Consider the following 14,191-nt stretch of genomic DNA (forward strand, 5'->3'; position numbering starts at 1 on the left):
TCCTTGTCCTAGTGCAGTGTGTGCATCAAATTTGGTTTTTCTTTTTTCAATCCATTTAATACTGTAAATATAGGGGAAGAGGAATCATGTTTACATAACTGCCTTGCTTCATCCTCAAATCCACTCTGTGAAAACAAAACGCATCTCTCGAGTCTCTTCAACTTTGGCTGCTCATACCAATGGCTGGTGACAGTCATTACTGGGTGGCAGGAGTGGAGGGCCTTGTGTTCTTGCGTCTGTGGGGTCAGTTGCGCGTGTGCCTCCTGGGTGGCTGGTACTACTGAAGGCTGGCGATCTGCAGGAGCATGGATGACTCAGGATTCAGTCCAGAGCCAGGAGTGGCTGAGTGTTCTCATTCTCTCCCTTTTCCTCGTGTTTCAGGGTCCCTGCTTCTACCACAGACTGAGATCTAATAATGGGGGAAGGAAAAAGATAGGATTACAAACAATTCGTGGGGCAACAATTTTGGAAACTTTGATGGCGTTCAGATTTTATGTTCCCTTATTAATCAAGACACTCAAAATAACTGTATAATTTCCCCTCTTTTGTATCTGTTTTCCTTGCTTTTGTGTCTTCTACACCACATTTTTATGGGGAGAGGCATCTTGGAATCTTCTTCGCAGACATCTCTTCTATTGGTAAAGGGAACATGTGTTCTAGCCATGACTCTGCCCCAATGCCTAAACACTCTGTGGATCATGAGACGTACAACGTCAAATTGTGTTGGATTGTTAATGTTTCAAAATGCTTTTTAGAGCCTTTGTTTCTCAAGGTCATAGGAAACAATCATGCAAGATGTTAAGACCATGAGCTTTGGAATCAGATGGTAAATGTAGAGTCTACCCCTTACTGGCTGAGGAGCCTCCAGGGAGTCCTTAAAATTCTCTGGATATTTATGTTCTCACCTGTAAAATAGAACTATTACCTACCTCCCACGGTTGTTGATAAAGACAAAAACTAATAATATACGTAAAGTATTTGACATGTAATTATAGTTAAAATTTACAGAGCACTCTTTTATCACCATTATTGCAATAATATCAGTGATCTTTAGTTTCTGATGTGTCCTTTCATATTGGGGTAAAACTGACTTCTTTCCTGAGTTTATAACACGGATTGAAACATTATTTTCCAGCTTACAGAGAAGGTTATCAGAGTGATGCATGCAGTGGACATTCTATAAATGTTATTACTAAAAAAGTAAAAATCATTCAAAACACTAAGAAAATAGTTGAATTAGTTTATTCAAATAAGCAAAATTTACATATATGTGATGTAAATGGTAACTGAGGAGGCCTGAGTTATGCAAACCCTCCCCAGTCCAAAAGTTTTCCGGACTCTTCCATGACTGGCTCCTCTGTACCCCTGGGGTATCATGCCAGATAACAGTGTCTCTGTCTACCTGAGCCAAACAGTTTATGCTAACAACGTGATTTATAGTGAATGCCTCTTTTTGTATGCCTGGGCTTTGGGTCACACTGTGTCAGTTTGACCTCTTGTGGCAGGGGGAGGTGGAGGGGTGGAGCAGAAGACTGAATAGCTAAGGTCAGTCACACACACTCTGCATGCCTATGTTACTGACCCCCGTCCCTAACAAAAACCCTGGCCACCAAGGCATGGGTGAGTTTCCCTATTTGGCAACACTTGCACATTTTGTCACACAGCATTGCTGAAAGAATTAAGCTCTGTCCATGTGACTCCACTGGGAGGACAACTGGAACTTGTAACTGTCCAGTGTTCTGGACTCCCCCAGTGCACTTTTTCCTTTGCTGATTTTAATCTGTATTCTTTTGCTGCAAGAAACCATAACTGTGAGCATAACAGCTTTTCTGGGTCCAGTGACCCCTTCCAGCAAATTATCAAACCTGGGTGGTCTTGAGGATCACAAGTACCATATATAATAACACTAGTATTTGTTATGTATACACTTAGTATTGATGTAAGTTCTTTACATGTATTAACATTTCATTTTCACAACCCTAAGGAATGGTGCTATTATTGTCTCCCTTTTATAGATGGGAAAAAACTAAGGGACAAAAAAAAAAATCAAGTAGCATAGGAAAGGAACACATACAGAGACAGGTTTATTACCATCACACACTACTGCTGGGTGTACCTAAGACTGCACAGCTGTTTAGCTGAAATATTTAGTATTCCTTCCACTCACTGTAAAAATAATTTTCTGCTTAAGATTCTTATCTTCATTGAGGATATGTGTATACCATAGAAAGCATAAAATAAAGAAATCAAGAAACAAATCAGTACAATTGTCTCAAAACAATGGGTTTCTACTTTAAATATCAATCCAGTCAAAGATTGCAACTTTAGGTACCTAGCTCAACCTTCGAAAGTGAAATGCATTCATTTACTCCTGGGACAGGGCCCAGGAAGCCTCAGGTAGTAATTTAGCTCAGCTCTTTTACACATTTCCTATGCATTTCTCTCTTTGCTTTAGTTAAGGGCCTGATATGTGTGTGTGCGTGTGTGTGTGGTTAATAGATTTATGTAAGAAACAGAAAAGCTGAAAACACAGAAGGCATTAAAACAAACATGAGGAGCACAATTGCCCACCGGGGCCACCTCCCTCCAGCACCTCGGACAGCTGCCTAACTGCTTTGCTCTACAGGCCCTGGTAAAAATGGAGGATATATGATGGCCATCCCGCTGTAGAGACCTTAAACTCCATTTCTCTTCTTTTTTTCATGTGAGTTGGCAGTATTTTACAACATGGCAAGTGAATCACAGCCACAGAGTTAGAAGGGATCTTAGTAACCTATCTAGATTAACCCAATAGGAAATATTCAGTAAGGGGCCATGCAGCCTCTTCTTGAATATATCCAACTTGAGAAACCCACTGATCCATGCCTTTAGAGGGGAAACTCTGCTATAAAGTTCTTTCTTACATTGAACTAAAACCTATCTTTTTTCAACTTCTGTATACTGTGTCTACTGGAGTCACCTGAGTACCTGTAATCCAACCAGTCCACATAACAGTCCTTTAAATATTTATCTGGTGTCCTCCAGTGATCTCCCTGCCCCTCCCCCCCAAGGCTAACTAGACTCTTGTTGTGCCAAGGTTTCGAAAACTCACTACTCCACACTCTCCTGCATTTCTTCATCAACTGGTTGCCCACAGGGCGTGACTTCAAAATAGACTGAAATTATTGCTTCCTTTTTTTTTTTTTTTTTTTTGTATGCTTCTGTTGAAGCATAGAAAATGTACCTAGAATTGCATTAGCTTTTATGGCACTCACATAACACAGCCAAGGGAAAATTTAGCTATGTTAACACATGCTGGTTTTAACCATTTTTCTCCCACCTTGAAGGTGCATGGCTGAGTATTAGTTTTCATCTTTTTAAATTTGGTTCTATTTCCACACTATCTCCATCCTTTTGGATCTTGAAATTTGTTATCCATCCAAATTATTGTCTATGATTTTAATGAGTATTGGATTTGTTCTCAAACTTTTTCTGCCCCTATTTTGGTAGCCATTATGAGAAAAAAAATCAATAGATTCTCAAATATTGAATTTTCAAACAAGGATCATTTATTTAGACTCACTCATGGTAAGAAATGTTTGTGAATGTCTCCTGATATATGCCAGGGACTGTGAGCAAATGTTAGGAAACCTTCATCTTTTGTGGAAATATTGCTTCAGTTACCCAGCCACAGACCTACAAACAGATGTGGGGTTACTATGCTAGGCACCCTGAGGACAGGGTCTTCGGGGGAGGGGAGGCATTAGCCCTAGAAGGAAAGGATAGAAGGAAAAAGTTATTCACAAAGCAAAATCATTCACAGTTCTCATTCACATCAGTCTCCCCTCCACTTGAGGTCAAATTCAAATCTGCATGATTTCTTTCAATATCTGTGCTGACAGCAGGAACACAGAATGCAAGTTCTCTTAGCCAATAAACTGTATGTCTTGGGTGAATGGTGAGTAATAATTGAACAATTCTTAAGAATTGAACATGAGGAACCAAACAGAACATTTTTTTTTCTTGTCTGCATTTTCCCTGATTGAGAAGATGACCATAGCCTCTTTACTTTCAGCATAACATAATTCCATTTATCTGGTCACACAATGAACATCTGATATAAGCAACACACTATATTGTGAAGTATTTGAAATTCATTGGAAAAACAGAAAGCAAATGTTGCTTTTTAAAAAATCTAGTATAAATAAATAAAACCTAGAAAGACACCCTTCTTAAATCTTGCGTTCAGTCCATTTAGCTAAATCAAAGTACTCTCTGCAAAGACTGATCAGCTGCCCACTGATAAAAATGTCTCCACCGCTTGTAAACAGAAGGCTCAGAAATTGGGCATGTTAATGCATTAACCATGGAGGAGCCACTTGCCTTGCAACTCCGTTGTCCAGATCATTCTTGGTGGTAATCTCCCCATTCAGTAGCTTTGCCTTCTCACGAGAAGCTTAACACTTCTGCTAAAATAAATATTTCAGACTTTTCTCTTGGGTCCTCTTTCCAATACTGAAAAGCCAGCTCAACCCCAAGAACAGGCAAGGGAGTGATTTAAGCTATTTCAGCCGTCATTATCTCAGTGGTGTAGCAGACTACCCTAACAAAGATTTCATTCTAGCCTTGATAGCCACATTTTGTTTTCCTGCTATTATATTCTCTCTCTCTCTCTCTCTCCCCCTCTCTCCTATCCCTCCTCCCTCTCTCCCCCTTCCCTCCCTCTCTCTGGTTCTCTCTCACCCTCCCATTCCCTCTCTCTTTCTACCTTCCAACTTCCCCTTTTCCTCTCCAAAATTCGGAACTTTCCCCACTCGATATCAAAGATTACCCATGGTTTAATTTTTACTGACTCCAAAGGTAATTAAGTTCCAGAAAGAACAAGATGAAGATGGAAAACGTTCACCATGAGTTAGTCCATTTTCATAGACCTACAGTTGGACTGAGACTTCTGCCCTCAGTCAGAGGTTTATTTCTAAACTTTATTTAGCTACCTTATCTCAACACATTCTCCTTACTAAGGAACTGCCATTGTCTGGCCAAATAAGGGCACAGGAACTGCATCCTTCAATCTCAGGCATTCACTGAGAGTCATTGAGACCAGAGGTGTAAGGAGCTCAGAGAAGAGGCAGTCAAACTCTCATTTGACTCAGGTTCTACCCACTTGCTTTCCAGACACCAACCTCCTGACTTCTTCAGGGAATACTCCATAGTCCTGGTTTTATTTCTTAAAGTCTGTGATGGGCTTGGTTTTGTGGAATAGCACAGAAGTGTCTAATATCATAGTCTAAGAAAGACTTTTAATCAGAAAGAAAAGATATCGTTTAAAGAATTCTTCTAAGTAATTCTATTCAGCCTCTTTTTCTCTGTATAACTTAAAGTATCAAGAAAATTCCCCCAGGAGCTCCAGCCAGGGCTTGAATGATGGCTCCACCACTGGCTTTGTGATCTTGGGCAAATTCCACCGCCTCACGTGTAAAATGGAGAGATGATAGGGCCTACATCTTAGGAAGCAGGCATAATGAGGATTAGATGAACTAAGGCATGTAAAATGTTTAAACCAGTGTCAGTTTGGTATATGTGCTTGTTAATTTTTAGCTCTTATTATTTTCCCCATTTACAGATTAAAGAAAATTAAGGTCTGAGGATATTGAGTTCATTTACAAAATGAACCATGAAGCATGAATTCAACTCAAAGTTCCTGCAGTCTCATTATGGAACAAGAGAAACTTGTGTGTACTGATGCATCATGTCACCTAACACTAAATGAAAGACTAATATTTCAAGGTGGATAAAGACTAATAGTTTAAAAATTCAAAACAAGCGATGAGACTATGCTGCATGGAAGCTACCCTTATTACTCTACCTTATATCTTGTATTTTTATAAGTAATGTGGAAATTTCCATCTGATTAACATTTATGTAGCTTTCAGTGCAACATATTTCTAGTTGTTTCCACTGTGTAAAGCAGTATGGGGTTTCTTTCTATTATAATGCCTTTGAAAAGAATGGCCTTGATAAGGAGTCTTAAGGAATATTTTAAGACCTATATTCTTCTGTTCAGCTACCAAACTCTTCAGAATCAAAATCATCCTTGCAGGCAACATGATTATGGTCAGTGGGAACAATTAATGTTTACCGAACCAGATAAATCAATTTTTTAAAAAGATAAGCTTAAGTATTTCTCACATAAAGCAGCAAACCTTTTCCCTATCAAAGTGAACAAATGAAAAATAAACCTCCCTCTCCTCTGACAATACAATTTGCCACAACTTACTGAACTGGAAATAGAAAGAAACCAACCCAAGAAAGAGAAATATTCTATTTTTTTCTATTCTATTCACTTTCAAAGTGAACTATTTTTAGAGTGAGCTGAAGATTCAACTGAGTTTTGCCTGTGTATACTATAACTCAAATTTAAATGTATAATATATTTCTATTTAAATGTGATGGGCTTAGGCACTGACTATCCATCTTATAACAAGAAAGAAGAGCCAAGAGAAAACACGTGCACCTTCAGAAAGGATGGAAGCAAGTTGCTTCTGTGAAACTGGGCTCACATGTCAACAGGACCAGAGCAGCATGGCCCAATATGGAACCCTGACCACAAGTGGCTGTTGAGGACTTGAAATTGGGCCAGTCTGAATTAAGATGGGCTGTAAAGGTAATGTATACACCAGAGTTCAAAGATTTAGTATTAAAAAAAGAATGTAAAATATCTCATTAATAATTTTTTTAATTATATATTGAAATTATAATTTATATATATATTGGGTTAAATAAAACATTGTTAAAACTAATTTCATCTGTTTCTCTTTATTTTTGTAATATGGCTATGAGACAACTTAAACTTATATATGCGGCTCAAATTATATTTCTGTCAGACAGCATTGGTCTAGAATCTCATTTACTCCATCATGTTTGTGGCTGAGCCCAGAGTAACATGCTCATCCTCATTTAGAAACTCATAGTCATCTCAAATGACCTCAGCAACAACATTATTATCTTTCATTGCCAATATTCAATGTTCTAAGCTCTTTCTTCCATCTATTGGTTGTCACACTGTGGCATGCTGCATGTTGCTGTGATGCTGAAAGCTACGCTACCAATATTTCAAATACCAGCAGGGTCACTCATGGTGGATAGGTTTCAGCGGAGCTTCCAGACTAAGACAGACCAGGAAGAAGGACCTGGCCACCCACTTCTGAAAAAATTGGTAATGAAAACCTTATGAATAGCAGTGGAACATTATGTGATATAGAGCTGGAAGGTGAGAGGATGGCACAAAAAGACTGGGTGGGGTTCCACTCTGCTGTACACAGGGTCACTAGGAGTCAGAATCGACTAGACAGTACTGACAAAGCTCTTCCCATGTATTAACTCACTGAATCCTCACACTGACACACACAAAGCCCCAGGTGACATGAGAACTGTGTTCTGAGTATCACTGTTGTTGCTTGAATTGTAATTACAAAGAAACTGTATTAGCTTAGATGCCATTAATTTGTTATCATCTAGAGAAGGGTGAACATGTATCTTTAAATGTATAAATAATATAACTAGAACTTCAGGAAGAAGTTTAAACTACCTAAAGCAAAAGAAATAAATTATTTCTGCACAAATAGCAAAATTAATATTAACTTTGTGTTGTGACTATTGTTGTTTCTTGCTGTTCATTTTAAGTTCTCTCTGAGAGGCAGATGAACTGACGGAAGAGTACTAGGCTGGGCTGAAGTGCCTTTTCTCGTCACACGTGTCACTAACTTGCTGTGGGACTCTGTAGAGCACCTCACTTAGCTTCTTAGAGCTCACATTCTTCAACTATAAAATGACGATCTTGGATGAGGTGATATTTTTATCTTAGTTCAAGATTTCATGAACTCTACCAGACTGGATTACAATCATCATTTGTTCTTGAAAATAATGGGACTTCATTTTTCGAAGTTCTACAATTGAGACTTTAAGCTAATTTGCTCAAATAGTCTAAGTACCTCTCTACCTCAGAGTTTGTTCTTACCTCCTTATAGAAAAGCATAAAAATACTAAAAATGACAAAGTTTGGCCAGACATGGAAAGCCTTTTCTGAAGTTAGTATGTGCTCAGTACATTTATTTAGGTTTCCTGAGTCAAAAAGATTTACCTTTTAAAAATAACTTTCACTTCCATAAGTTTCTAAATGTTAAATTCAAAGCTGCCACATGCTACTTAATAACTATTTTCCTGTGTCGTTAAAGTGTTTTGTTTGCTTAAAGTATCTTATTGCTACAAATGATCTGTGCTCAGGTCGTAGTTTCCTGCCTCAGAGAGTAGCTCTCATCGGATCCGTCGCCACCAAGGTGTTCCAATGTGCACAAAAATTCCATCAGCATTCAGAAAATCTTGTTTGCTGCGTCTGAAATCAGTTTGAGCATGTTTTGGAAAGGAAGATTTCAACATACAGTTTATTTGGATATTTTTAGAATTATCATCTACAGGAGAGTTTCCTATCTCCATAGCTGGTTATTATAATTATTGTCATCATCATCATCATCATCATTATCATCATCATCATTAACAACAATTACAACCATTCATTGAGTCCTTACTACGTGCCAAGTTTTGCACCAAGTATTTAGCCTGAATTATTTTTAATCCGCACAATAATCTTCTTAAGTGGGTATTATAATTCCATTTTGCAGATCAGGAAACTGTGCCTCAGAGAAGTAAATTAATTTGCTCAAGATTTCATAGTTAGTTGTGGAACTAGAATCTGAACCCTAATATTACTCTTTAATCTACATTTTTAAACACTGTGCTATATGAAATATCTACAACTTGGTAAGAAACCAAAGGACATAAACATATATTTCAGGAACTGGAAATATTCAAGCTCGCAGAGAAGCGTTTCTCTTACTGTTATTGATGAATCCAAAAATTAACACAATCATCTATTATTTATAAAAACTTTATTTTAGGCTTAGTGAGTGAAATCAGAAAAGAAAATAGCAGAACTTCACTCACAAAAAATGTTCTAATGATTTAAAGGTTCTGCAATCACATCTTCATCTATAATGACCAGTAAGGTATTTAATAATACTTCAAGATCCTCTCTTAAATGTACAGCGTTCATCCACATACCTGGGAACACCTCTGCAGAACTGCAATGAGTCAACATGAAAAGTCAATTAGGGTGGAGAAAGGGAGAAGATTAGGTTTAACTGAGACCAGAACTCAGCTGCCAGACGACAAGTCAGTCCAGGAACTTGGAGATGGGGAGGAAAGAATGTGAGAAGGGGCCAAGGAAGGCCACAGTAGAAACTGGCAGCTGCTGTTGGACATTCTGCTTAATTTATTTACAAAAATGTTTGTTGCTCTTTATGACACTATGCATCCCTGTCATATTAACTAGCATCTGTAAAATGAGAGAATATTACCATCTTCTCCACAGGACTATGAGAGAGAAAAGAAAGCGCTTGGAGCTCTTTGGAAGAGAAATTATTTAAATTGGAAGAGTTTATCATTTTACTAACACTTTCCTGTGTGTGATCTTCTGAGAATGACCAACTGATGCTCTGCCTTGTCTGATAACAGAGAGAGCCCTTCTGCCCACTAAAAGAAAAACAAAGAAAAAACTGCAAACTTAGAAAATAGAAATGGAGCAGATTATTTACATTACAAAACTATTGTTAATTTTACTAAGCAATTTACCAAATAATTCCTACGGCAGAGAGGCCCCAGTGCACCTGACACATGAGAATATTCAAGGGCAAAGCTAGCGTGTGTTGTAGCCAAATTCTCTACAGGAACCCCAGGAATCAGAGTGGGGTCTATAGACATCTTAGGGCCCCATCTATATCTGACCGAGTCAACTATCCTCGCAATCATTCCGTATTCTGTGTGTGCGTGAGGTTTACAAAGTTTTGAGGAATGGAATGCGCTGCTATATGTACTTTGATGTGGATCCAAGTGTTCTGAGATGGTCAGGAGGAGCGTTAAAATCATAGATTTTTAGCACGCAGAACTTTCTGGAGAGGGTTTTTTCCTACCAATCATAACTTAAAATAGCAACACGGCGAATGGCTGCAGGGGCTTGCACCACCTGTTTTGAATGGAGTCATCTTTCATTAGGATTAGACTGGCACAAAGAGCTGCCAGTCAGTCTCCGAGCATTCCTAGTTATTCCTAATTATTCTCCTCCCTCTGAAATTGTTGGTGCACACCCTGAGTGGAGTTACTTTGGTAGAACTAGAATATGATGTTCTGAAGCAGGTAGAGAAATGCCAGAAGCTGCCAACAGCTGAGACAATGAGGATGACTCATTGCACCTGAGTTTGAAGAGGATGGCTAGTGTTCTTGATAAAAACTCCCTTTCACAGGTGTGTTTTTTTAGTGGAATGACAGTATGCTAATGATCTAAATGACAGTATATTAATGTATCTTCTTTGGTATTACTAGATTTGCCTGAATATCAATTTTCTTCCTGAGTATCTGTATCTTCTGCTCTCAGAATGGGATTTGGAACAGCACGTTGCATAGAAAGTGGGATGGAGGAAATGGCTTTTTGACTGAGTCTTGAAGACAGGGTGGAATTTGGGCAGGAATGGGAACAGACATCATCCAAGTCAGCGCAGTGGTTTGAGCAAAGGCAAATTCCCAGAAATGTGCTCCATAGACCCTTTAGAGCGAGGGAAAGGATGAACGAATGAAAAGTGGTGGGAGAGCAGATGTGATACAGGTGAAAGAGCCTTCAACTTGGAAAGAGGAGAACTGAACTTACAATATTTTGCCACCTCCTAATTGTGTGATCTGAGGTAAGGCATTTAACCTCTGTGCGCCTCAGCCACTTTATCTGTACAACAGGCCAATAATCTGTCTATTTTTATCTATTTTAAATCTATTTTTAAAAATCAACTATTTTTTAAATACCTATTTTCTTTTTTTTTAATTCTCAAGACCTGAAAGGCTCATTTTTCAAGAATTCTTAGAACAAGTCCGTGGAACATCTGTATCCAGTCTGGCCTGTGGGAAAACACTGCAGTCCGGGATCTTGCCGCTTAAAGTATGGTCCCCAGATGAGCAGCATGGGCACCACCTGGAGCTGGTTAGAAACACAGATTCTCAAGCCCACCCCAGACCTACTGAATCGGAATCTGCATTTTAACAAGATTCCGGTGCTTTGTATGCTCATTAAAATTTTCAAAGCATTGCTTTAGAGCTGACTCTGCCCCTATAAATAACTTGGACAGTTAGAAGCCCTCCTCTTCTTGGTTTGCCTCAAAGATGATCTGCTTCCAACTATCTCAAGAAGAGCCGTAAGGATTTGTCAGGTGTGGCTCATTCGGACCAAATTCCTGATTCTGTTCACTAGTTTATTCAGTATCTTAAAGAGTTACAAGAGTCCAGAATAGCTCTCAGGTTAAGAAAATCTGTCTTCACATGTGGAAAATACTTGGGAGGCCAGGAAAATATTTTAGAAATTTGAAGTTGGGAAACTGAGGCCATCCTGCTTTCCCACTTCACATATTGGTCAGTGTTCACGTCACACCATAAATTCTTTCAAAAGTTTTGAGCACATACTATATGCTAAATGGGGAAAGAAAAAAATCCCTGTCTTCAAGGTATTCACATAAAAGAGACAGAAATTAATATAAAAACACCTGTCTGTCATTTCTAGCAGCTGTTTACATTTGAGAGCGTATACCAAGACTCCGGAGTCAACAGCTCATACATAGGTAGGAAACACTCCCAGACAGTCAGAATTGTGCCTTTTCACAGCTGGGCATTAGTCTAGGGCCTGGCCTACAGGATCGAACCAATCATATAAGGCCCTGATTACAGAGCTGGTTGGGGCTGACACAGATAATGAACATGTAAGCAAATGGGAAGTTCTAGAAAGTGAGAAGTGTTGGGAATTAAATTAATCAGGGCAGTGAGACAGAAAGGGCCCAGGAAAAGGGGGTCATGTTGCTTTAGTGAGGATGCAGCTGCACCAAGAGGAGCCTTTAGCGATGTTGGGCATCTCTGGTGCGGACCAGTTATCCACCTCATTCTGTCTTCCATGTGGAGCAAGAATGCAGTGTTCTCTTCCTACAACTGAACCACAGATACCTCCTCAACTCCTCCCTTTTCAACACTGCAATTCATTATTAAACTTTGAAGATGTTTTATATCTATATATCAAGCTACATAAAGGATTACTAAGATTCAATTTGGATTATTGTTTTACTTTGGTTCAAATTTAAGGTACTGGCTGATTTTCAAAATAACACAAAAGTCAGATTTTACAACAATGCATCCAGATTTGTAGCCTGGACTATGATTTTAGTCAAACACTAAAGACTACTAGGGGTATAAACACCTAAGGTAGGTGACTTCTTATGAAAATATTTCTGTCAACATTGTCTCCTGTTCATTCATTCATTCTTCATTCAAGGCATATGTATTAGACACTTATTTTTGGCCTATTTCTGAGCTAGAGCCTGCGAAACAAAACTAAGCATAAAGCGAACATGCTACCTGCCCCATTGAGTGCCCTTTTCCAAAGCTGAGCCCCTTGCCTGTGTTCTTGTTCCTGTTCCCTCTGCCATCCTCCAAGGTACTGTTCCACCATTTATCATCTTTCTTAAGTGTCAAATGGCAGAGCCAGAGCTCAAAGTGTTGGACTCATGAGCAGTCTCCATTAGATCATTTAGTCAGTGGATGTCTTTGTCTCCTTACTCAGCCCTCATAGGTCAACACTCATGTCTCCTTATGCATGAGGCCTCTCCCAGCTTTACTTCCTTCCCTACAAGCTAAGATTACATAGTCGAGCACTTCAACCTTGGCCATACACTGAGCTCCCTAATCAAATCCAGCAAATCCCCACCCTGGATAGCCCCAGCAATGTGGTTCTTCCATGTCAGTTTGGAAGCTAATGAGAAATGCAGCTCACACTACCCAGGAATGTAGAAGTCGCTGTACACCAATTATCACCATTCCCACCAGCATTTCTAACTACCTTCCATGTTTTATGTTTCCCTCAAAGCAATTTCCAGCCCTCCCTGATTCTCCACAAATCTCAACCCACACATCTCTGTACCATCTTACTCAAACCACCTCTTGCACACCACTCTGATCTCATTCATAGGACTCGCCTGCTTCATGGGGAAAATGGAAGCCAATAGAACCATGTGAGCTCCATTAAGTTGTCTGGTTACTGTATAGAGAGCTTCCTCCTCTTGGAAAGGCAGAAACCTCCTCCATTCATGTTCTGGGTCCTAACCCATCTCATCTGCTTGGTATTACCAATTGTTCCCTCTCTTATGTCTTCAAATCTCCCTCTTTACTGGATCCCTGCTATTGGCCTTAAAATGTCCTCCCCTCCCCATTTTCAATTAAAAAAGGAAGATGAAGAGAAAAGGAAGACAATAATGAAGAAGAAAAGAAAAGAAGAACAGAACAAAAACTGTAATAAAACCATCTGGAGCCTCACATGCCTCTTCAGATACAAATATCTCCTCCACCTTCACAGCCAAACTTGACAAAATAATTGTTATACTCTCTGTCTCTGATCCTCACCTCCCATCTACTTCTGAGCTTGCTGCATTCTCACCTCCATCCATGTGACTCCACCATAGCTCTTGCTGAGGCTACCAGTGACCTTCGGTTCATTATGTCCAATGGATAACTTTCAATCTTCATCTTACTTGGCATCTCAGCTGCAGTCAACAGAGTTGAACACCCCATTCTTCCAGAAACTCTATCCCCTCGGCAGCAGAGACACCAAGTCTGGTTTACCTCCTGCTACTTTGGACTCTCACTCTGGAGTTCTTCTCCATTCCCAAGGCTTGCATTCCTTTCTTTATGACTTTGAGCCCCTAATTTATGTCCATTCAGAATTCTCTTCTGAGCTTTAGAAACTACATGCAGTCACCTACTACTCTAACTGGATGCCACATGAGCCCTCACACTAACCATGTCCTAAACCGAACTCATAGCCTTCTCCCCTATCATTACCTCCTCCAGAGCTCCCTATCCTGGGATATGGGACTGCTATTCAGCCAGTTACACACGCAAGAGACCTCCAGTCATCCCTGAACTCTCTCGTTTATTTCCCATAACCACTTGATCATCAGGTCTTGTTGATTTTACTCACTAAATATTTTTGAGTCCACCTTCTTCCCTCTACCTCCACTCTCACCACCCGAGTCCAAGCAACCATACCTCTTGCGTACACTATTGCAAGAGCACCAGA

General features: G+C 39.5%; 1 protein-coding gene across 1 annotated transcript in view; it reads right to left on the reverse strand.

The window, feature by feature from the left end:
- Window positions 1-269: 269 nt before the first annotated feature.
- The window catches only part of CLVS1 (clavesin 1), a 175,116-nt gene continuing 161,194 nt past the window's right edge, over window positions 270-14,191 (reverse strand). Inside the window, exon 6 of the mRNA XM_014860795.3 lies at window positions 270-409. Coding sequence (XP_014716281.1) covers window positions 322-409 — 88 coding nt within the window. The 3' untranslated portion in view covers window positions 270-321. The remainder of the gene's footprint in view (window positions 410-14,191) is intronic.

Source organism: Equus asinus, chromosome 12 (assembly GCF_041296235.1).
Source record: "Equus asinus isolate D_3611 breed Donkey chromosome 12, EquAss-T2T_v2, whole genome shotgun sequence".
Lineage (NCBI taxonomy): Eukaryota > Metazoa > Chordata > Mammalia > Perissodactyla > Equidae > Equus > Equus asinus.